The sequence below is a fragment of the Prionailurus viverrinus genome, chromosome A3 (genome assembly GCF_022837055.1).
Source record: "Prionailurus viverrinus isolate Anna chromosome A3, UM_Priviv_1.0, whole genome shotgun sequence".
NCBI classification, from domain to species: domain Eukaryota; kingdom Metazoa; phylum Chordata; class Mammalia; order Carnivora; family Felidae; genus Prionailurus; species Prionailurus viverrinus.
In genome coordinates this window covers 86920021-86943893 of record NC_062563.1, presented here as the reverse complement: position 1 = coordinate 86943893, position 23873 = coordinate 86920021, and the positions used below count along the sequence as shown (strand labels likewise).

Here is a 23873-nt window from a genome sequence, read left to right as displayed (position 1 = left end):
CCAAAGTGTAGAGCAATCCTGTCCTGTGAAAGTTCCCTCCAGCTGTAGCTCAGTAGCCAGCCCTTCCTTGTTCCCATTCCCAGCCCTTGGCAAACACCAATCTGCTTTACCCTTCTGTAGCATTACTTTTTCTAGGATGTCACCTTACACGTATTTTTTAAAGTGTAATATCTTTTTCCTGTTGAATTTGGATGGAAAGGGCTGTTTTATTTTCACGTCTGAAACACACCAAATAAGCATGGATTGTGGAGAACTTTGGGTGTACATTTTTACAAAATTTTTTTTAAGTTTATTTTTTGAGAGAGAACACGAGTTGGGGAGAGGCAGAGAGAGAGGGAGAGAAAGAATCTCAAGCAGGCTCCATGCTGCCAGTGCAGAGCCTGATGTGGGGCTTGAACCCACGAAACCACAAGATCATGACCTGAGCCGAAACCAAGAGTTGGATGCTTAACTGACTGAACACCCAGGCACTCCTGGATGTGCATTTCTAAGAATAATTATAAGCAAGTCTTTTATAGACATGCATTTTAGACGACAGACACAATATGAATTTTTGCAGGTATATTTATAGTGTCCTCTGGCCGTTGTGTCCGTAGGTTATAAGGTCTGGTATGTCCTGATCTCAGGTAAAGGTGCTTTTTTTGTCTCTCTGACATTAATATAGATTTTAATTTATGTGATTTTTAAAAAAAGTCTTTCTAATGTGTCAGACTTCACTTTGCTTTCCAGTTTTGACTTTAGTTGCGAATGGGCAAAAAGGAAAAAAAATTCATTCACGACTTGACATGTTAAGTAGAGATGCCATAATTCTAAAGTTCTAGATTTAAAAGGATATTCTTGCAGGCAGCTAGTCTCTCCTTTGCTGTCCTGCCCACTGGTCCTTTTTAGTGTATTCAATAAACTTGTATCTCTTAAAAAAAAGTATATTATTATTGCAGAAGGATCGTATTTTATCCTGACTTACAAGAAATGTAAGAAAATCCAATTTTAAGAAAGAAGAGATTCTGGTTTTATAATATTTCCAGTCCTTAGCAGTAGGTGCTATGTATGGTATACCATGGTTAGAGAGTTTTAAGTATCTTTGTTTTAAAATCAGAATTAGTGTAGACTGCAACCTGATTTGTTATGCTGACTTTTAAAACCTAGAGAAGTTTTGTTATCAGATAGTAAAAATTAGTGTGCCACTAGTCTTCACTTTATTTTTCATTGCATAATTTTGACATTTTTAATGTAATTTTTATGATAAGTTTAGGTACACAAACTTACATGTATTCTGTCAAGTTATGTATAAGGTTAAATTAAGATTAGGCCTATATATACTTTTGATTAAAAAAAAAGAGTTAGTGATATTAGTGAATTATTTGCCCTTTACCTGGAAAAGAAACAGTTAAAACATTTGTAATGTAACACTTATCTGCCACGCTCTCTTTGATAGTTGCTATTTCACTCTACACTTTTTGTCTGTTCTTGTTGGCTTATTGCATGGAAATAAGGTGACCTACCTAGCATTTTTAAATTGCTGAAATTATTTTGTGTTGCTATGTTTTTTTGTTGATTTTGAAGAAAATTATGTGTATTTCTATATTGGCCATGATCTACATGTTTGCTGATTGTGTTACCTCTGTGCTCTAGGGAAGGACAAGAAAGGAAGCTGTAATCTCTCTCGTGTGGACAGCACAACTTGCCTTTTCCCTGTTGAAGAAAAAGCAGTGGAATATTACTTTGCATCTGATGCAAGGTGAACTTCCTTCCTTGATTCAGAGAATCTTAGCAAAACTTTTCATGTTACAGAAACCAGAAGCCATTTTGTATATATCTCGTTATGCTGTGTAAGAGAATTTTGTCAATTAGGGAAATATAGGTGCCCTTTTTAGAAATGGGCATCCTAAGAAAATTTTTTCTCTCAATTCAAAGCATGTAGGTCAGTTTTCCAAGAAAAGATAACAGTACTTGAGACTTGTTCTAGCATATTAACTGATATCTTGTATATTTTTCGTCTTCTTTTTGGAGCCTTAGCCAGGTCTTACAGGGAGGAGAGATTTTAGGTTGGAATTTAGAATAGAATGGGTTAGTGTCCCACCAGTTACAGTATAGTTGCTAAACTGCTGTAGTTTTAGTCCAATAAGGACACTCACCTTTTTAATTCAGAAGTAATACAGATTGTAATCACTTTTATAAAAGAAATAGTACTAGACTAAGACATTTTGAGTGAAAAATACTGTGGGATGCTTAGATGCATTTATAAACGGAATACCAATAGTGATGAGGATAAAGCAGAATTGTTCACATTGCCAACAAGTATTTGGAGTCATTTGTTGTGCCCTAAGGGGATCTAACGATGAGATAGGTCGCAGGTTAGATCATGCCGGGAATGCATTGTCTCAGTGGGGGAACAAGGTTCACCGTTGCCTAATTTTTGCAGGTGGTTAGTTAGTGCTGGGATGCTTCATTGTTGTCATTAAGTAGGTTGGTCAGACTTGACAGTTATGGCTTAAACTAGAAATTGCAGAAGCTTATCCTTTTGTCGTTCGCTCAGACACTCCTATTGAACACTCTGAGCAAAGCCATGTGGTAGGCTTAGGAGATAATGGTGAGTAAAAATAAAAATATACTTGTCCCATGGGTGCCTGGCTGGCTCATTCGGTGGAGCATTCGACTCCGGATTTCGGGTTTGTGAATTTGAGTCCTATGTTGGGTGTGGAGATATTCAAAAAATAAAAGAAAATAAAAATAAATAAATAAAATAATCCTTAAACACATACACACACACACACACACACACACACACACACAACTTGTCCTTAAGGAGCTCTTTCTTATTGGAGGAGACAAATTTTAATCAGTCACACAAGTGTAGAATTCCACCTGTGACAAGAGCTACAGAATGCCTATACCAGGGTGACTTACACTCCTATGAGTAAATTTCTGTAAGGGAATGACACTTGAGAGATAAAAACATATTAGCAGTCGATTAGGTGAAGAGGTGAGGTAGAGGGAAGAACATTCACTTTCTGTGAATTGATCAGTATGTGAGAACTCAGGATGGGTAGCCAGCAGTGGCTGGCATAGAAAGAGGAAGTTTGGTGGGAGTGGAGGCTGGAGAAGAAAGTGGGGTCATGCTTTGTGCTTTGTGGTTTTCTGAAGAGCCAAAGGGAAGCCATCAAGTGTTTTGTTGGGAGAACAAACAAAAAAGGGAGAAATCTTGGTTGGAGTTGCCTTTTGACATTCATTTTGGCAGAAATGGAAAACAGATGGAGGGAGATTAGAGGGCATGTGGTTGGATAAGTTAGCAGGTTCCTATGGTGGTCTAGCCAAGAGCTGATGGTAGCTTGAACTGGTTTGTGGTGGTGGACATAGAAGCTTTGAAAAATATTTAGGAGTTAAAATTGGAGGATTTGGTGATAGAATGAGGAAGAAATAGCCATGCTTTCTGATCTGATCTAATTTAATTTGGTTTAGGGTGTTGCACAGAGATCCTTTTATTCATTGTCCCTAGTTAACTGCCCACTGCCCTGTAGGGAATGGCCTTGGTAACCAGAAAGTTAACAGAGATACTCCAGGATGATAGGTTTGTATTTTAACCATGGTTTCTGTGTCTTGATGATAGTTTTATTTGTAATAATAATCCTTGATTGTTGATTGTATTATCTCCTTGAACATTTTATAGTGCTGTCATAGAACATACCAATCGCGTCATCTTTCTTGAAGACGATGATGTTGCAGCGGTGGTGGACGGCCGTCTTTCTATCCATCGAATTAAACGAACTGCAGGAGATCACCCTGGACGAGCTGTGCAAACCCTCCAGATGGAACTCCAGCAGATCATGAAGGGTGAAAGTTTTTGTCGTGTTATAGCTTGGTGTTCTTAATGGGAAGGAGACACGGTGTTGACTGAAACCTTCCACATGATGAGTGAGGGGATAACACCAGGGAAAGGGATGTTTCTTTGGAAAATTATCTGCTGGTCTTAAAGTAGTTGTCCTTCAAACTAATTCATGGTTTGTTGTTTTTGATGTTAAAAACACGGATTGGTCATTGAAATGGTTCTTGATATTTTTAAGATACTTCATAAGCATAGTTTGTGTTCTGTTCTTTATTCCTCTCTTATTCTCTCTGTGCTTCAGTTTTCTCTTTTACAGAAGGAGGAAAATAGGACCTACCTTGTTAAGGTTGTTTTGAGGATTAGTTTATGTAAAGCCTTCAGAATAGTGCCTGACATGCTTAGTGAGCCCTACGTACTGTTTGCTCTTGTTAACTGTTAATGATTATTGCCATCGTGGTTTTTATTCTCCTCCTTTGTCATGGGGTCGAGGTGGGATAAATGCTAACGTTTATTGCCTAACTGCTATATGTCGGGTCTTTCCTATATTAATCCACATGACAATGCTGTGAAGTAGTTGCTGTTCTTACTTTATAAAGAATTTCCCCAGAGCCATTTAGGTGGTAAAGGATAGAACCATGATTTAAACCTAGATCTGACTCTAAAACTTAAGCTTCCCACTCCCTGTTTTGCTCTCACTGCATATTTTAGGTATGAAGTTAATAAAGTGAGTTTTCCTCCTTACTTGCTTATTTTTCTTCACATAGGGTAAAATGTCATATGTGAATATTGTACTCTAATGCATGAGCCCTCTTTTCATTTACTAAGATGATGTTACAGGAGGCAGACTTTTAGTTGTGTACAAATTTGTTATTTTAATGATGTAATTTATATTACTTTAGGCAACTTCAGTTCATTTATGCAGAAGGAAATTTTTGAGCAGCCAGAGTCCGTCGTAAACACGATGAGAGGAAGAGTCAACTTTGACGACTATACTGGTAACTACATGCGAGTTATTATTTCGGAGTCTTCTGTGGGGCTTGACATTGGCAGCCTGAAAGTTCATTGTCCTTTATAGCTTTATAGAAAACTGTGACTACAGCCATCAGTGGAGTCCAATCATCCTTCAAAAGTCCTTCAGTGTATTATTCCACTGATAGGAGATATACCTAGAATAGTCAGATTCATAGAGACAGGTGGTAGGTTAGTGGTTACCAGGGGCAGGGAGAGTGGACAAAGAGGGAGTTGTTACTTAATGCGTACAGAGTTCCAGTTTGGGAAGATGAAAAAGTTCTGGAGATGGATGGCGGTGATGGTTGCACAACAGTGTGAATGTGCTTAATGCCTCTAAACTGAATCCTTAAAAAATGTTAAAATGTTAAATTTATGTTCTGTGTGTTTTACCACAATAAAACAGGGGAGATAATAACTAATGGTTGCCAGAGGCTGAGGGGAGGGGGTGGAGAATGACTGCTAATGGGGATGGGGTTTGGGGCAGGTGATGAAATGTTCTAAAATTAGGTAGTGGTGATGGTTGCACAACTGGGAATATACTAAAACCCACTATTTGTATACTTTAAAAGGGAGATATTATGGTATGTGACATCTCAATAAGGTGGTTATAAAAAATGTAAAAACAAATGGCTGGAAAGTCACATTTGAAAGTTGTCAGTTAAAAGAGTATTAGGGTGAATTTCCTGCGGGGGGGTGGGGAGGGGGAGTCCTCTAGTGTATAATTAAAAACATTGAACTTCCTTCCACTTCAGAAAACCTTTAATGGGCACTTGCCATATACCAAGGACTGTTCTGGGCACTGGTTCTCCTCTCGTTGGGAAGCTTACATGTATGTGCTCAGCCTAGATTTTCTCTTACCAGTTTCTAGATGAGTGAAGGTGTGAACTTCCTCACAGGTTTTCCGGGTGTCTGCTTAATGCCTTTTGAGAAAACCTGTACCTTCCTGCCTGTTTAAGATAGAGCTGAGAGTGCCACTCTGGTGGTCGTATTTCTGGACACTCTGTCTGGACCTTGTGTCACACGAGTGTGCACACCTTGCATAGATGAGTTTGAGATGGACTCTCTGTGGTCAGAAGATAAACTATTTATTGTGAAATCACATTTTTGGAACACTGCTCGTTCATCATGACAGTTTAGTAAACAGTTTAACAAGCCAACTGGGCTAAGCTTCTTAGCATTAATTAGTTTTTGAGAAATAATAGCTAGTGTGCAAAAGATCTGTTCCCAAATCCGTGTGTCATATGGACGGTATTAAGTGTCTTCTTTATGCTGTGTCCTGTTAATTGATTGAATTCTCTGAGTAAATGCTGTCTCTGTATTTTTTTATTTTTTTATTTTTTTATTTTTTCTGAGCAGCGTCAGACTTTCTCAACAGGAGAGATTTGTTGAAGCTGAATTATAAACTCAACATCTGTGTTCAGGACACCATGCTGAACATAACAGGGACTATAGGGAAATTATTTCTAATATGGTCTCCTCTTCGAGGTTTTTATAAATCTAGAAGCGGAGTGAATATATTAGTATTTAAAGAAAGGTAAATAGGATACCTGGCATTAGAAACAAAGTTTAATGTTGAATTAGGAGTAGAGAATGAATCAGTCTGTGGCTAGGGGCTTTGGGGCCAGGGAAGGCCTCATGAAGCAGGCAGGCACGAGTTTGAAAGATCTGAAAGGTTTAAATAGGTGGAGATGACGTGGGAGCCTTGCAGTTGGAAAGAACAGCATTAGCTGAAGGGGAGATAGTGGAAAACCATCAGCAAGCTGTTGGCGGAATAACGTGTAGTCCAGTTGTCCACATCTAACACTTGAAGCAGAGTGCAGAGTAAGGAACATTAAGTCCGGGAAAGAAGGTGGGAGGAGCTGCCAAGGGGGGCCTGGAATGCTCTAAAGTGGGAGGTGCAGGGGGACCGCTTCGTGTAGAAGTTGTAGAGCTAGCAGGAGGCTTAGAAACCAGGGTGATAGAGCTTCACTGGATTGAACTGGGTACCAGTCTGCAGTGTGCACTGGAGGGACGAGAGGCCGAAAAGCAGTCACCAGTTCAGGTGTTGTTCCATCCAGGGTGAAGCGAGGGGAAGGAGAGGGGAGCAACGGGAGCTGCGTCTGCCAGCGTGGGGCTGTTAAAGGTGGTTGCACTGGAAGGACTGGGAGTGTCGCAGTAAGGACCGCCTTATGGTATTTATGGAAGGAAGATCGGGGAAAAGATTTAATTCATAAAGGAAGACAGTGAGATAAACTTTGAGAAGTTCATGATTTTATTTATTTATTTATTTTTAAACGTTTATTTATTTTTGAGACCGAGAGAGACAGAGCATGAACGGGGGAGGGGCAGAGAGAGAGGGAGACACAGAATCGGAAACAGGCTCCAGGCTCTGAGCTGTCAGCACAGAGCCCGACCCGGGGCTCGAACTCACGGACCGCGAGATCGTGACCCGGGCTGAAGTAGGACGCTTAACTGACTGAGCCACCCAGGCGCCCCTAAGAAGTTCATGATTTTAAAAAGCACTCTTCTCAATGTTATGTTCCTCATAAAAGTTCTGTAATACAAACAGGATAGCTGTTAACTTTTTTTTTTATCAAGGCAAGGAAATTGAGGCTCTGTCAGTTTGAGTGTCTTGCCAAAGGTCAGATTGCTGGTCCCTTTTGGAGCCAGACTAGGGTTCGGTGTCCAGTGGTGATCTTGAAATGCTCCATCCCTGCTCCGGTCCTCCGGGCACTCTTATTGCTTCTAGTAGCATGGCCTACCTTATCAGAATTAGGCTTCTCTCGAAAGCATCATCCATTCGGACCTTGACCTCAAACCTCCCTCAGCCAGCAGGGAATTTGCTAGTTTTTAGGGAACGAGTTGTCAGGCAGCTGATCTTACCATCTTATTTCCCTATCATTGGTCATCTGGAATACAAGTCTCCCTGGTAGTCTCTCTGCTTTTATACTGAGTCATCTTCACACTGTTGCCGTTGGATGACCTGAACACAACCTCTTGATATTGTGCTTTCTTCCCAGACCTTTCCAATACATGCCGAGGTCTGTGGAAGAATTCTGCAGGCAGAGGTGCACGAACCTTTGTCTAGTGCAGAAGCCACAAGGAGGTCAGTCTGGCTGCAGCGGCCAGGGTGGGAGGGAAAGTACTAGGAGATGAGGTCAGAGTTAAGCAGGAGACGGGACATGTGGGCACTTGAAGCCATAATAAGGAGTTTAGATTTTATTCCAAGTTACTTGGGAAGCTGCTGAAGCTTTTTGTGGTTTTATTTTATTTTCCAATTTGCTGATTTTTTTTTAAATGGAGAAATATAATACACCCTCTCAGTACTGAAATTTAAAAAGGAGAACATAAAGTTATTCAGAGAAATAAAAAGCAAAACATATGCCTTCGTTTTACATTATGTCCAAGTAAGGTAGAAAAAAGTGTGCAGAAAAAAGTGTCAGACGCAGAGAATGCTGCCCGGTGGTGTGCAGGTCTGTCTTCTCAGCCATCCCCTGAACTGCCCTGAACTCTGGTAGCCACAGTATCTTGGGTAGCAAATTCACTTGGTGGGTGCTCAGGAAATATTAGTTGAATAATGGAATGGACGTTGAATGAAAATTTCTCATAGGTAGAAAAGTAGCTTTTCGTTGAAGTATTTCTAACACAAGAAGCCCTTAGAAGAACACATAAATAGCTATAGAGACAGAAAGAGGACAGACTCATTGGAAGGTTTTGAGATCACTTTATGGTTTTAAAGAATCACTCTACAAGGTGGTTTTATTCTGTGTGTGGAGAACAGGCTCTGGGAGGTGGGGTAGAAGAGAGAGTAGTTAGGAAAGCGTTGTTCTTGTCTGGGGCAGAGATGTTAGACCACATGATGGTATTAGAGGCTCCTTTTGAAGGTGTGCTCACAGGACCTGCTGGGGATGGATGTGAGGATGGATAGGGGCAGTCGAGGGGCACTGCCATTGGGTGCTTGGGGGTGGCATTTACTGAGATGGGAAGGACTGAAAGGAGAGGGTTTTATATTGTGTTCAGTGCACTGTTCTGGGTGGGAGCACTGTTTGTGTGGGAAACTAATGTAACTAAGTGTTTTCCCAGGTAGCTTAAAGAGATAAAAGTAGATATAATAAAATTCACCATTTTTGGTGTATAATTCTGAGTTTTGACAAACTTCCGCAACATGATCGTAACCATAACCTCTACAGCCATCTAGATGAAGCACGGTTCCATCACCTTAGAAACCTTCTCATGCCTCTTTGTGGCCAGCTCCTTCCCCACCCCAGCCATCACCATCTAGCAGTCTCGTCTGTGTCCTGTGGTTTTTGCCTTTGAGAGAAATTTTAATCTGAAGAGAGGAATGGAAAAATGACCAAACAGGGTAGAGTGTGATAAAACCAGAAGTGTGTGGGATCCTGGAGGGGTAAGGTTAGTTATAAGTTTGTGGGAGACAGTTAAGTTGTGACCTATTTAATTTCATTTTAAAAACCATACAGAACTGTGCTTCCTAAGAGGAGTGAAAATTCTTTAAAATCGTAGTGTTGTTCCCAGATTGGCTGTGGACACTCATGATAAGTGATTACTTATTTCAATATGGTTCTTTCCTAAATAATTATATACACAAACTTTCATTTCAGTGAATTTGGGCGGTTTGAAGGATCACATTAAGGAGATCCAGAGGTGTCGGCGTTTGATTCTTATTGCTTGTGGGACAAGTTATCATGCTGGTGTAGCAGTAAGTGGATTCTTAAGATTTTCACTGTTTGATGTTGGATATTAAAAGGTATCTGTAACACACCATGTAAAATTATGCTTTGTTATATTATATTGTCAAGACCAAAATCAGGAGGCATTTGGGGCAGAAATGTTAACAGCTGCTTGGAATTATTTATCAACGGAAGATTTGCTTTAGAAAGGTCCTTAGATATCCAGGTAGACCACCTGCAGTGACTTCATGGAAGGCCAAGGGTCGGAAAGGTTTTCTGTAAGAAAAACTTCTGTAGGAGCAGTCGTTAGGTTTTGCTTATTATTATTTTCTTGACTCAGACAGATGGCTGGTAATGTGTTGAGCCTCAACAGGATCTTACTTGGTAGGCACATTTCTGCAAACAAAGAAAGTCTTCTTTTTGTCAGACTTTGTTCTTTAATTACTTTGGAAGGTAAATTTTTAAAAAATTTTACTTAGAAAATGCATTCCAGTTCTATTCAGAAATAATTGACATACATCATTGTATAAGTTCAAGATGTATAGCATGATGGTTCGACTTAGGTATATTTTGAAATGATTACCACAGAAGGTTCAGTTAGCATCCATCTTCTCATAGAGATACCATAAGAAAAGAATATAGAAAGAGATTTTTCTCTGTGCTGAGAACTCTTAGGATTTACTCTCTTAACAGCTTTCCTGTATATCCTGTACAGCAGTGTTTCTTGTAGTCATCATGTTGTACATTACATCATTAGTGCTTTTTTTTGCCAGTACAAAACTGGCAGTTTGTACCTTTTACCATCTTCTTCCAGTTCCCCCTCTCCGCACCCCCACCTCTGGTAACCACAGGTCTGATCCTTTTTTTTTTTTTAATGAATTTATTTTTCTTATTCATTTTCTTATTTATTTTAGATTCCACATATAAGTAAATCATACAGTATTTGTTTTTCTTTGCGATACTTATTTCACTTAGCGTAATGCCTGCAGGGTGCATCCATGTTGTCACAAGTGGTAGGATTTCCTCGTTTTTCATAGCTGAATAGTATTGCTGTTTGTGTGTTGTGTGTGTGTGTGTACCAGAACTTCTTTATCCATTCAATAATTGATGGACACTTAGGTTGTTTCCATGTCTTGGCTGTTGTAAATAATGTTGCTGTGAACAGGGGGGGTGCAGATATCCTTTCAAGTTAATGTTTTCCTTACCTTTGGATATATTCCCAGAAGTGGAATTACTGGATCATATGGTAGTTCTATTTTTCCCTCTTTGAGGATCATCCATAGTGTTTTCCATGGTGGCTGTACCAGTTTACAATCCCACCAACAATGTACAAGGGGGAAAATGTCTGTTCAGGTCCTTTGCCCATTTTTTAATTGGGTTATTTAATTTTTTTGCAGTTGAGTTTTATGAGTTCTTTATATGTTTTAGATATTAGTCCCTTTCACATACCTGGTGTGCAAATATTTTTTTCTCATTCTGTAGTGTACTTTTCACTTTGTTGATGGTTTCTTTTGCCATGCAGAAGCTTTTTGGTTGGATATAATCCCACTTGTTTACTTTTTAATTAGCTTTTATGTGGTGTAGGTGTCATATCCAAGAAATCATCACCAAGACTCATGTCAAGGAACTTTGTTCCTGTGTTTTTTTCTTGGAAGTTCATGGTTTCAGGCCTTACGTTGAATCTTTAATTCATTTTGAGTTAATTTTTGGGAAGCTGAAATTCTGTATCCAAGATGTGTGTTGGTTGTCCATGCAGAAGCATAGGAATATAATGGTCTTTTAGTCCAGTAAATCAGATCCATGTGTAGTTTTCTTATGAAGAGACCATTTATAATACTGTTGATGTCTTATCATGCTGTTGATGTCAACTCCCATAAGTATAGAAGACCCTTACTCAGTTTCTGCTTCTAGGATTGATCGTGAAGTTTATGACGTAGTAGTTTTTTATTTGCTGGGTCGTAAGTATTTATATCTGTATTTGTGGGAGCCAGTCATTTAACTAGTGATAGAAATTAGATGATTGTCTAGCCCTTGCATCTCAGTTCTCTTACCCACCCACTCCCAAATCACATGGTCTAAAAAAAGGAAAGTCTAGGCAGTATTCAAGGGGAGAGTCCTAAGAAAGTGTTTGTTTTGATCATGGAAATAAAAGAATGAGTTAAAGACATGAGTGTAAATGAAGGGCTTGGGCAGTTCACTCGTGGCTTAGATCTATTGTTACTGAGTAAGCCCTTTATTCAGAAGTAAAAAAATTTGATTAAATGTTTCATCTAATGCTAGACGTGAATTTTAGGGCAGAAATGTTATGCTATGTTAGAATTCTCTAATTATGAAATTTGAAAAAATGTAAGGTTTGTTTTGTTTTGTTTTTTGATAGATACTGAAACTACTGTAGTTAACAAACATTAGAAGTCCCTTTGTGGTTTGTCATACAAAATAGTGTCATTAATTCTGTTCTATCTAGTTTTTTGGTTTTGTGTGGTTTTTGGTGGAGTCTAAAATGAATGACACATACGCATAGCTGCTTTTTTATGTATGTAATGTGTATCCTGAACAATAACAATCAACTAAAATCATTCTAAGTATAGTTTGCTTTTCAAAATGTTAATTGTCACTGGGTTTTTACAGTGACATGCAGTCAGTGGAATTTATAACAGTAAATTAGTCTCTTAGGATGAAAATACGTCATTCTGTCTATTTATAAAGAGTTGCTTCCACTGAAAGAAAAAGACATGTATTAGCACAGATATATATATCTTGAGATTACTTTTGTGGGATATATTTTAAAATATCTGGTAAGTTGCCAGATTTGTATCTTTTTTTTATTTTGGAGAATATAATTCCAATATAAATATTATATTGTGAGGGGGAGGTTTGATTTCTGTTTGAGGGAAAACATTTAGCATTTAGGGTCAGTAACTTTGTGTATAATTAGTAAGTAAAATACATCAATGGAAAAGGTTAGTTAAAAATAAGATTTTATCTTTGAAAACTTTCTGTATGTCTTCAAATGTGATATGTGTATCACATACAGATACACATAATATCTGTATGTGATATTATAACATTGTTAAAAAGTGCCAAACCAAAGATAGAACAAAACTATTTAGTTTACTTTTTTTTTAAGTTTCTTTCTTTCTTTCTGAGAAAGAGCAAGTGGGTGCTTGAGAGCAGGGGCAGAGAGATAATCCCAAGCAGGCAGAGCTCGTACCCCTTAGTCTGCCCTTGTGGAAAAGAAAGTTAAAGGGCTGAGGCACCCTGGTGGCTCAGTGGGTGAGGTGGCTCAGGAGGTGAGGTGTTTGATAGTCTATTTTTGATTTCGGCTCATGTCGTGATTATGAGATTGAGCCCCATGTCTGGGCTCTGCACTTACAGTGCGGAGCCTGCTGAAGATTGTCTCTCTCCCACTTCTTCTGCCCCTCCCCTGCTCATGCTCTCTCTCTCTCTCTCTCAAAAAAAAAAAAAAAAAAAAAAAAAAATTAAAGGGCTATGAAGTGAGGAAACCTTTACAGTTGTTTCACTACTGTGAAGGAGAAATGCACTGGTGGGGCAAGAGATGGGGGAGGGGGTGCTTGCGTAAAGAAGCAGGTGGTCTCCGCAACAACCAAATGTATGCATCTGTAGGGCCTAAAAATTTTGCTGCCTAAAAGTTTATTTTTTTCTGTTGTTTTACATTTTCTGATGATGAGAGTAAAAGGAATTGAATTAGAGTAGAAATTAGCTATACATTAACTAGAATTTAAATAAAAATTTGAAAAGAAAAGAAAGAGAAATTAGTAAAAGAAATGTTATGATATTCTTTGAATAGAAGCACACTGCCCCCTACTTCCCTACTTCACCCTCCATGCTGCAAAGTTTGGAAATAGTAAGCTTTCTTAAACAAGATTTCTAAAATGTATTGATTTTTTTGGAAAATGGTACTCTTTGTGGATACATAGTATTTTTGAAGTGTTTAATTTTTCACGGGGTGTTTATATATCTGTGGCTATCTCGTTTGAAATAGGAATTGTCATTAAAAAATTAGGAATTAGGAAGTTAGAGATAACATTCAAGCTAACTCAGAACAGTGCTTTTTCTACCTTCAAAACATTTTATATGTGTGGGTGTGTTTGCTTATAAGAATATATGCATTGCTAACTGTCTAAAGAGACTTGTACTAAATGTTAACAGTGCTTGTTTGCTGGCAAACAATGCTTGTTGTATCATTTTTATGAGAAGTATACATTGAATCCAAGGAAGTCCAGTGAGCAAGAGTATTTGAAGTAAGGTCATATGACCAGGTCATCTTTTCCTTGCAGACACGTCAAGTTCTCGAAGAGCTGACTGAGTTGCCTGTTATGGTGGAGCTTGCCAGTGATTTCCTGGATAGAAACACACCAGTTTTTCGAGATGATGTTTGCTTTTTCATTAGTCAGTCAGGTATGCTAATTTTAAAAACTTGAAGGAAAGGAAAGTCATTCTTGCTCATGATCATAGCATATCTTGGCAGAAACTGCTATTTGAAGATAAATAGGTATTACAGATGACTTGACAAGTCCAGATTTATTTTGATATTACATAATTGTTTATGAATTTGTAAAATTAACACATTTTACTCTCAAGGAGCTGAATTTTCAAAGACAAAGTAGGAAAGGAGATCCTAAAAAGTAGGAAGCTTTTATCAAAAGTTTGGCAAACTTATTATTTTAAGTGCATGTTTTAAATTTTACTTAAATGATATTCTTGAAAGTAGAGTCAGTTTTTTGTTTTTGCATCTAAGAAACAGGGTCTGCTGATTGCTCTGTGTGTTACTTTTGTCTTCCTTCTTACACAGGTGAGACAGCAGACACCCTGATGGGTCTTCGGTACTGTAAGGAGAGAGGAGCTTTAACTGTGGGGATCACAAACACGGTGGGCAGTTCCATATCAAGGGAGACAGACTGTGGAGTTCACATAAATGCCGGGCCCGAGATTGGCGTGGCCAGCACAAAAGTAAGTCTTGACTTTGTTCTCATGATTATCTAATCATAGTTGTGGTGGAGCACACTAATCTGTATTAGAAAATAACAAATTAGAAAAATAACAAATTTAGAAGCATCCAGTTTTTTTTTTTTTTTTTAAACATCCAGTTCAATTCTAATAGTTTTTGACATTTTGACAATAGTTTATTGACATATGTTATTTGCACACTTATAGTTTCTAATAAATATGACAAAATGTACATGTTACCTTTGAAAGTTTGTAAGGGAGGTACACCTTTGGTATAAAATTTGCCTATTTAAAAAAAAAATGAATATCCTATGACAGTATCTATTCCACTTTGGATACTACATCTGTGGAGACTTAAACACTTTTTTTTAGGGCCTTAGACTACTTTGCTCTTTGAAATGGGGATATATGTAAATTTAGTATTAGTAATAAAAATAGGAATCTTAGATATATAAATGCAAAAGATATTCTCTTTGCACAAATGTATTACTCTTTATGATTTTAGCATTTCTGTTTTTCTGCTTAAGTGTACTATTTCTTGCTGATTGTTTAATAAGATACTTAGGTATCAGTGAATTTGATTCTAATTAAAGGTGTGTAGAAGAAGATGTTAACATGTGCGTAGCTACATTTGAATTTTTTTATTAGAAAAAAATTTTTTTAATGTTTATTTTTGAGAGAGAGAGTGTGAGTGGTGGGGGATGGGCAGAGAGAGAGGGAGACACAGAGTCTGAAGCAGGCTCCAGGCTCCGAGCTGTTAGCACAGAGCCCAACGCAGGGCTTGAACTCACCAACAGTGAGATCATGACCTGAGCCAAAGTTGGATGCCCAACCAACTGAGCCACCCAGGCGCCCCTGAATTTTTTAAAGAAACTCAGAAGTTTTGGGGGGAAGGAGAAATTTGTGATTCTTCTGTAAAAACTCTGAGTGAAGTTTTTTGTTTCTTGGTTACTTTGATGTTGCTAACACTATAATTTGCAGAAAGCTGAAACCTGAATTTTCTCCATGTGGTAATTAAAACATGTACGATGTTTGTGCTTGGGTTTCCATTCTGTGCCTGAATAAATAACCAGCCGCCCTCAGCAGCAGCATACAGAGTTTTGGAACAGTGTCCAGACAGACAGCTTTGATCAGGGATTGGCATTCCAAGGCCCCTTTATTCACAACACATGGCGAAACAAGGGCTTCACCGTGGGATATGTGGGATATGGGGTCACACCACTGAATGGACGCTATTGACTTCCTTTTTATTAAAATCTTTCTTGAACTGTGAGCTGCCAGGGGAAGTACAATTTTTTTGATTTCTAATTCTGTTTCTCACAGAAACTTTAATTTTTCTCAACATTTTATTACGATATTTTCAAACACACAGCAGAGTTAAAGGAATTTTATGTTAACACCCATATACCTATCACTTAGATTCTACCATTAACCTTTTCTTCTATAGCTTTATTGAGGTATAAATTTCACACCATAACATTCACTGATTTTCGGTGTATAGTGTTAGTAAATTTGTGTAACTGTCACTACAGACCTGTTTTAGAAGACTTACTTGAAAAAAAGTTCCTTTGTGCCTATTTCCAGTTAACCCCTACTCCCGCCTCTTAGCCTCAGCCTGAGGTAGCTATAATTGCTTTCTCTTGCTATACTATGTCATTTTCTAGAAATTTCTTATAAATGGGATTGTATAATGCATGCCTTTTGTGTCTGGCTTCTTCCACTTAACAGGACGTTTTTGAGATTTTTTCATGTTGTTATTTCTAGCAGTAGTTCTCTTTTTTGCAGGTCCTTTTAAAAAATCTTTTTATTGGGGCGCCTGGGTGGCGCAGTCGGTTAAGCGTCCGACTTCAGCCAGGTCATGATCTCGCGGTCCGTGAGTTCGAGCCCCGCGTCGGGCTCTGGGCTGATGGCTCAGAGCCTGGAGCCTGTTTCCGATTCTGTGTCTCCCTCTCTCTCTGCCCCTCCCCCGTTCATGCTCTGTCTCTCTCTGTCCCAAAAATAAATAAACGTTCAAAAAAAAAAAATTAAAAAAAAAAAAAAAAATCTTTTTATTTTGGGATAACTATAGGTTTATAGGAAGTTGCAAAGATAGTACAGAGAAGTCCATGTACTTTTCACCCAGTTTCTCCAATGGTTACATCTTATGGAAGAAAATAAGCATCTTTTCATAGTAGATATTTTAATTAATTTCTTTTAAAAAATGAGTTCCTTAAAATTCTTAGTAAGCCTAGCAGTTTAGTCTTTCTTTAATTTTTCTTGGATTCTTTAAGTTTTCTTGGATTCTGAATTTTGTTTTCTTCAATTGCTTTAGACATTCTAGGCTCGGAGTTGTACAAGTTTTGCAGTTTTTAGTAATAGGCTGTTTCTGAATGGCAAATATGTTTACATGTTAATAGGTGATCAAAAAAGTTTATTATTGGTCCTAATCCCTGGCCCCGTGATGGAGCTAGCACAAGAATTCTATAATCTTGATTACAAATCCCCAACTTTGCCTAAAAAACTGTCAGGGCTAGAGAGAGGGTAAGTTTCTCATAATTTCAGATCATAGACAGTTTGTGTTTCTGTAGGAATTGATGGGCATAAATATGCACGTTTAGCAATTTTTGTATGTTATTGCAGGTGTTTAAAATTTAACCACAGTACTGACTTTTGTTGAATTTTAAAAATAAACCGATAATAACTTTTTGGCCTAATAAAAAGTAAAACCAAGTTTAAAAGTTCAGAGTCAACATTTTCCTGGTAAATTCTTTCAAACTTCAGTAAGTTCTAAGTGTGAGGTGTAATTTGCTTTCCTCATAATTTGTTTTCTGGTATATATTGATGAAATGAAAAGCATGAAATTATAAATTAAGCTGTAATAAGAATGCAATGGAAAAATATGTGCGTTATTCTATTCTAGGTTAAAGTTATTCTATTTAATATTTATATTTAAAAACCAGTGTTGAGATGTCTTAAGTCCAAATAAGGAAATGTTACTATGTAAAATAACATTTTTACTCAGGTAAAAACCATCTGATTGGTTTGAATTGGAAACAGTTTAGGGATCCCGTGGGTCCCAGATACTGGGTCTCTCCCCCTGTCCTGATCATATGTTTTGTGATTAATTGGTTTATTGAAAAATAACTGTCAGCAGGAAAAGGTAGACTGGAAGGGACTGGAGTTTAAGAATACAGATGTGCTCAGTAGCCTGGAGGCAAGGGGCTGTGAATCCACTTCAGTGCTGTGGGAGGGGGGCGGGAGGAATCACAGCCTACTGGTAGGACACATGGGAACACAGGGACAGGTAGCTGTGAAGGAATTGTATGAGCAGCTAGCAGCTGGGAGGTCCAGCAAGGGACAATAGGGAGTCTCATTTAACTACTGGGAAGGTAAGGAGCATTAGCAGACTGTGATTTTTATTATACAGAAGGCTCATTATCCACATTATGACAGGAAAATATTCACTAATGAAGTGATTCCTTATCCAGAGAAGAGTAGTAGAAATTCAGCCTATAATCTACAAAAAAAAAAAAAAAAAATCGGAATAGATTTCTTAATGTTAAAATTATATATAGCACTGTAGCTGACCACACCGCAATATTCCTAGTAATTTAATAATAAAATATAAGGGGGCACTTGGGTGGCTCAGTTGGTTGAGTGTCCGACTCTTGATTTGGGCTCAGGTCATGATTCCAGGGTTGTGGGATAGAGTCGCGTACTAGGATCCTTGCTGAGTGTGGAGCCTGCTTAAGATTCTCTCTCCTGAGGCTCCTGGGTGGCTCAGTCAATTAAGCGTCTGACTTCAGCTCAGGTCATGATTTCATGGTTCGTGAGTTCAAGCACTGCATCAGACTCTCTGCCGTCAACTCAGAGCCCACTTTGGATCTTCTGTCTCCCTCTGTCTCTGCCCCTCCCTTGCTTGCTTGCTCTCTCTCAAAAATAAACATTAAAAAAAAGATTCCTTCTGTCCTTCTCCTTCATGTGTGCGTGCTCTGTCTCTCTCTCTCTCTTTCAAAGTAAATAAATAAATAAGAACCTCAAATGCCTGAAATATAAAATATAGTTTCTCTAAATGACTAGTGAGTTAAAAAGGTCCCAAAACTGCTGTTAAAAAGGCTTCATGCAAAAATAATGACAATGAACAAACATGGTTCAAAATTTAGAAAGTGCGGCCAAAATGATAATTAGAAGTAACTTCATAGCATTAAATGCTTTACTAAAAAAGAAAAAGGAAACCCAAAATAGCAGGAGACAAATAATAGAGAAAAATGAATGAAACAAGGTTCTCCTTATTTCCAATCGACAGGACAGACTACCTGCAGAGCTTAAGAATACCAAGTAAAAGATTTCTTAGAATGAAGAAGAATTCATACAAAGTGCTTTATATAAAATATATACAAGATATTTTCCTATAAATTGACAGTGGCTACTTAGAAAAGATTTGAGGGGTGTGTTTGGAGGAGGGATTCTGTTTTCAATAGCTATAAAAATACTTACAACTCTACCAAGCACTGTCTAAGATGCTCCCTAATAAATACTTATTGAGTAAATGAAAACTGTAACTTTACGGACTTTTACATTTTTAGCACAAATTGATGAAAATGCCGTGTTTCTGGATGGGAAGATTGTTTTGTAAACAACTGACAGATCTGTGGGACAGAATCAGTTCTGCAACATAACTAGTATGCCGTGAGAACTGAGGCTACAGGAAATGTCATGAGCCAGTAGAGAAGGGTGGGCTGAAATGGAGGGAAAATTGGCTATTTGTAAGAAGAAAACACAAGTTAACACCTTGCACTAAAATAAATTTCAGATGGACTGAAAGGAAAAAAAAAATAAATAAAAAGGGACAACGAAAACAACAGAATTAAGAAAATTAATAGTACTTAACTGATGCTGGAATGGAAGGACTAAGCCTAACAGTACTACTTAAAAGTTTAAAAAAATAAAACTTCTAAGTTAATAAACACCATTATAAAAAAGGTTTACCCCAAACTGGGAAAAAAGTATTTGAAACATAACAATAAAGACCTTAAGACCAACTAAAAAAAAAACAAAACAGAACTCCCACACCCCAAGTGCAGAAACAAGTGAAGAACAATGAAGTTAAGTCTTCAAAGAGAAAACATAAATGGCCAATGAACATGAAAACAATCTTAACTTGTCAGATTCAGGATATTTGTGATAAGGTAGTATTGAGAGGCCATTACCTAGCAGGCAAATGGTAAACATATGCATCTGTGCATCTCTCACATTCTCATACAGCTAATGGGAATGAAAATAGTCTTGGTAGTTGACAGAAAGCTTGCTTTATTTATTTATTTATTTATTTATTTACTTATTTATTTATTTACTTACTTACTTACTTACTTATTTATTTATTCAGTTAGTTAGTTAGTTAGTTAGTTAGTTAGTTTTGAGCACAGAGCCCCTGATGCAGGGCTCACATCCTATGGACCGTGAGATCATGACCTGAGTTGAAATCAAGAGTTGGATGCTTAACTAACTGAGCCACCCAGGTGCCCCATAGTTGACTGCAGGTTTTAAACATTCACCATTTTATGGCCTAGGAAAATAAATGTCTTTTAGTTCAAACTTTTATGAGTAAAAGTTTGTTTTGAGCCTGTGTGTCAGCTGTTATTCTGAGTGCTTTACACTGGTCTCGTTTCATTCTCATGATAACGTTGAAAATGTCCCTTTGACAGGTGGGCCATCTGGGGCCTAAAGAGATGGAAAGCTGCTCAAGTTTCAAAACTGCCTCACACGGTAGTAAACAAGAAAGAAGGCACTCTTCCTTGGGAAAGTGCTTGTGATTTAATGGAGAATAAGAGCAAGTTATAAAATTATACCTACTAATTAAGTTTAACTTTTATTTTTAAATTTTTAAAATATTTATTTATTTTTGAGAGAGAGAGAGACAGAGAGGAAGCAGGGGAGGGGCAGAGAGAGGGAGACACAGAATCTGAAGCAGGCTCCAGACTCTGAGCTGTGAGCTGTCAGCAGAGTCTGAGGCGGGGCTTGAACCCACAGACCTCCAGATCATGACATGAGCTGAAGCCAGACACCTAAGCGACTGAGCCACTCAGGTGCCCCCCCTTTTTAAAAAAAATTTTTAATGTTTATTTTTGAGAGAGAAGTTTCTTAACCATTTAAAGAAAAGAAAGGCAGTGAAGATTAGAAGGCAATATTCACAAATGTTATTAATACCATTATTAAAATGTAATTATTTCTAAGATTGAGGATTATTCTTATTTCCACCTACCTTTCTACAGTTGAAGCTAAAAATTTTTTTTAGCCAAACTGGAGATGGAGATGGGGGAAGGTGGCAGTGAGCAACAAGTATATTGGCAAAGGTTAAAAAATCCAAGAACAATTTTTATTTTACTTATTATTATTTAACAAAAATTTTAATGTTCATTTTTGAGAGAGAGAGAGTGAGAGAATGAACAGGGGAGGGTCAGAGAGAGAGGGAGACAGAATCTCAAGCAGGCTGCAGGCTTTGAGTTCTCAGCAGAGAGCCCGATGCGGGGTTCAAACTTATGGATGGCGAGATCATGACCTGAGCTGAAGTCAGACACTTAACTGACTGAGCCACCCAGGCACCCCTCAAAGAACAATTTTTTAAAAATCCAGCCAAACCAATGTAAGTACCTCAGGGATTCTTCAGTGAGTGCCTTGCTTTTGACTTCTATCAAAAACTTAAATTGGTCGTGCACGTGCAGAGTTACTCTCTGCTCGCTTTTCTTTTCTAGTGCATTAGAAGGAATTTCTGTTTTTGTCTTTGGAAATAAAAGTTAGGTCATTTGTTCAAATTCAGAAAGGGAGAATAGTGATAGATTTCTCAAGTACTGGTTCAGTTCGCTGTTACTAATGCTATTTTAAAAAATGGGCAATACATATTTGTAAAACTAATGGGAGGAAAGTCTTTATTTTCATCGTTTTACATTAAAAATTCCAAGTTCTTAAAATGCAACTGCAGCTAATTGTGCTTTTTTGCGTTGTTCCAGGCTTACACCAGCCAGTTTGTGTCCCTTGTGATGTTTGCCCTCATGATGTGTGATGACAGGATCTCCATGCAAGAGAGACGCAAAGAGATCATGCTTGGATTGAAGCGGCTGCCTGGTACGAAGATCCTCACACAGTACATTTTTGTTGTCCGAGGAAGTAGCTAACAGGCGAAGTTCTCTTCTTGTCCTTGACGCTGTGGTTTATAACTATTTAGTCAAAAAGATCTTTTTTGCCTAGTATTTAAAAACCCCTCACTGAGGTCACAGAAGATAGAAGCACTGGTCTTTTGTTGGTTGCTACCAGTATATTATTGTTACTATATCAGTCAGTTTATTGTCCTTCTTTCATAGACTTTGTTAATATTCTTAACAGATTTGATCAAGGAAGTATTGAGCATGGATGATGAAATTCAGAAACTGGCAACGGAACTTTATCATCAGAAGTCAGTCTTGATAATGGGACGTGGCTATCATTATGCTACTTGTCTTGAAGGGGCACTAGTAAGTCTTCTCACTTGTAATTTCAGTCTGTTGGACATGAGGACCTGGCACGTAGCCATAATTTTTAAATGGAATGAAATAGGTGGAACTTTTGAAAATGCCTTTGTTTTTATGTGCTCTGATTTGTTATCTTGAGAAAGGGTAACAGAATACTTAATTCAAAAGTGAAAATCAAGAAAAGTACATTTTAGTGTGGTAATTTGGGTTTAGCAAGTAACTTGGTTAATTTGTTGTCCAAATATGAATAAATAAAAGATTGAATTTTTTCTAGGTGTGAGATTTAATTGAGGTCAAGCATGAGGCAAGTAGAGAACAGCCACCGAGTAATATGAATATATTCATGGTCACCTAAAATCTTCAAAAAGTTTTTGTGGTTTTAACACTTGTAGTTACTTGTTGAGAGTTTAGAAATAATGATCTATTAACCTGTATTTACAGGTCAGTGGTCCTTTAATACTTCTGGATAAATAGTGACTTCAGACACCAGATGTTTTATGTAATACTTACTTAAGAATGGGTTTTTGAAAAACAGACTGAAGACTAATCTAGTTCTTTCCTGTTAGAAAATCAAAGAAATCACTTATATGCACTCTGAAGGCATCCTTGCTGGTGAATTGAAACATGGCCCTCTGGCTTTGGTGGATAAGTTGATGCCTGTCATCATGATTATCATGAGAGATCACACTTACGCCAAGTGTCAGAATGCTCTTCAGCAGGTGGTTGCAAGGCAGGTGAGTTAGGGGCTGCTGTGAGGGGACCTGGGGTTCTCTAAGAGTTGGGTCACTAAAGCTTATTTGAATTTTATGACATTTAAAGTGATAATCCAGTGCCCGGTAGGAGGCTTAGAAAACATGTTTAAGTTTACATGTGAAGAATCGGAGATGCTGAAGAGTTTTGACGGGACCCGGCTCCTACATCTCATAATTAGCAGAGCCAAGACCAAAACTGAGGTCTAGTCTCCAGATCTTGTCCTATTTATTAGTGTATGCTGCTCCCTCTTAAGTTAATATTCTTAAAAGTATATTTCAGGAGGAACTAGGTTTTACATTAATATTACAGGTGCTGTGCTTAACAGTTTTCTTCAGATCATTTGGCTTTTATATAAAGCCTCAAAGATATTACTATCTGGGCACAATGTAGTGGTCATGAAATTGAGCTTCGAGGGCAGGCAGACTTGGATTCAAGTACTGAGCCGGGTATTTCTCATTTCTGTGAGTTTAAACCCATTACTGAATCCCACAAATTTTCCATTTCCTTGGCTATAAGTGAGATCAATCTGATTCACCACGTGAGATTGTGAGTCAGTGAGGCCACATGCAGATGCGCAGTGCAAAATTCACGTCCAACAGCCCTGCCTTTGCTTACCAGTGATGGTGCATCTGTGTGTGTGTGTTTCTTTCCCAGGGACGCCCAGTGGTGATATGTGATAAGGAAGATACCGAGACCATTAAGAACACTAACAGAACAATCAAGGTGCCCCACTCCGTGGACTGCTTGCAAGGCATTCTCAGTGTGATCCCCTTACAGTTGCTGGCTTTCCACCTTGCTGTGCTGAGAGGCTATGATGTACGTGATGGGCCCCTGCAGAAGTCTTGGACTTTTTTTTTTTTTTTTTTTTACCCAGTTCACTTTGAGAGTTTTCCTTTAAAATTTTTAGCAATAGCATTTGAGAAATCCTTCAGATATTTATCTGTCACCTGTTACAGTGGCATGGCCCGATTTGTAAGTTACATCATAACCTTTTCTTACATACAGAACCTGAAGGAACCTTGGACCCTAACTCCGAGATTAGAGATGACCTCCTTGGGGAACACCTCTGTGTTTCCTGTTTCTTTTGGGGTAGCTCTTGGCAGTTCTTGTTTGGAACGCCCCCACGCACCACAGGACTTAGCATTCCTGGCCTCGCAGTCACTCTGA

The 23873-nt window shown here is 38.1% G+C and overlaps 1 protein-coding gene across 2 annotated transcripts in view; it reads left to right on the top strand.

The window, feature by feature from the left end:
* GFPT1 (glutamine--fructose-6-phosphate transaminase 1) overlaps positions 1-23873 on the top strand; it is a 56808-nt gene that overhangs the window by 27132 nt on the left and 5803 nt on the right. The window contains exons 9-18 of one of the 2 annotated variants that reach the window (XM_047852592.1): positions 1633-1738; positions 3668-3831; positions 4723-4818; positions 9433-9530; positions 13800-13920; positions 14315-14472; positions 21456-21570; positions 21829-21956; positions 22520-22687; positions 23361-23522. In XM_047852592.1, coding sequence (XP_047708548.1) covers positions 1633-1738; positions 3668-3831; positions 4723-4818; positions 9433-9530; positions 13800-13920; positions 14315-14472; positions 21456-21570; positions 21829-21956; positions 22520-22687; positions 23361-23522 — 1316 coding nt within the window. The remainder of the gene's footprint in view (positions 1-1632; positions 1739-3667; positions 3832-4722; positions 4819-9432; positions 9531-13799; positions 13921-14314; positions 14473-21455; positions 21571-21828; positions 21957-22519; positions 22688-23360; positions 23523-23873) is intronic. The other variant, XM_047852594.1, reaches the window with a different exon arrangement.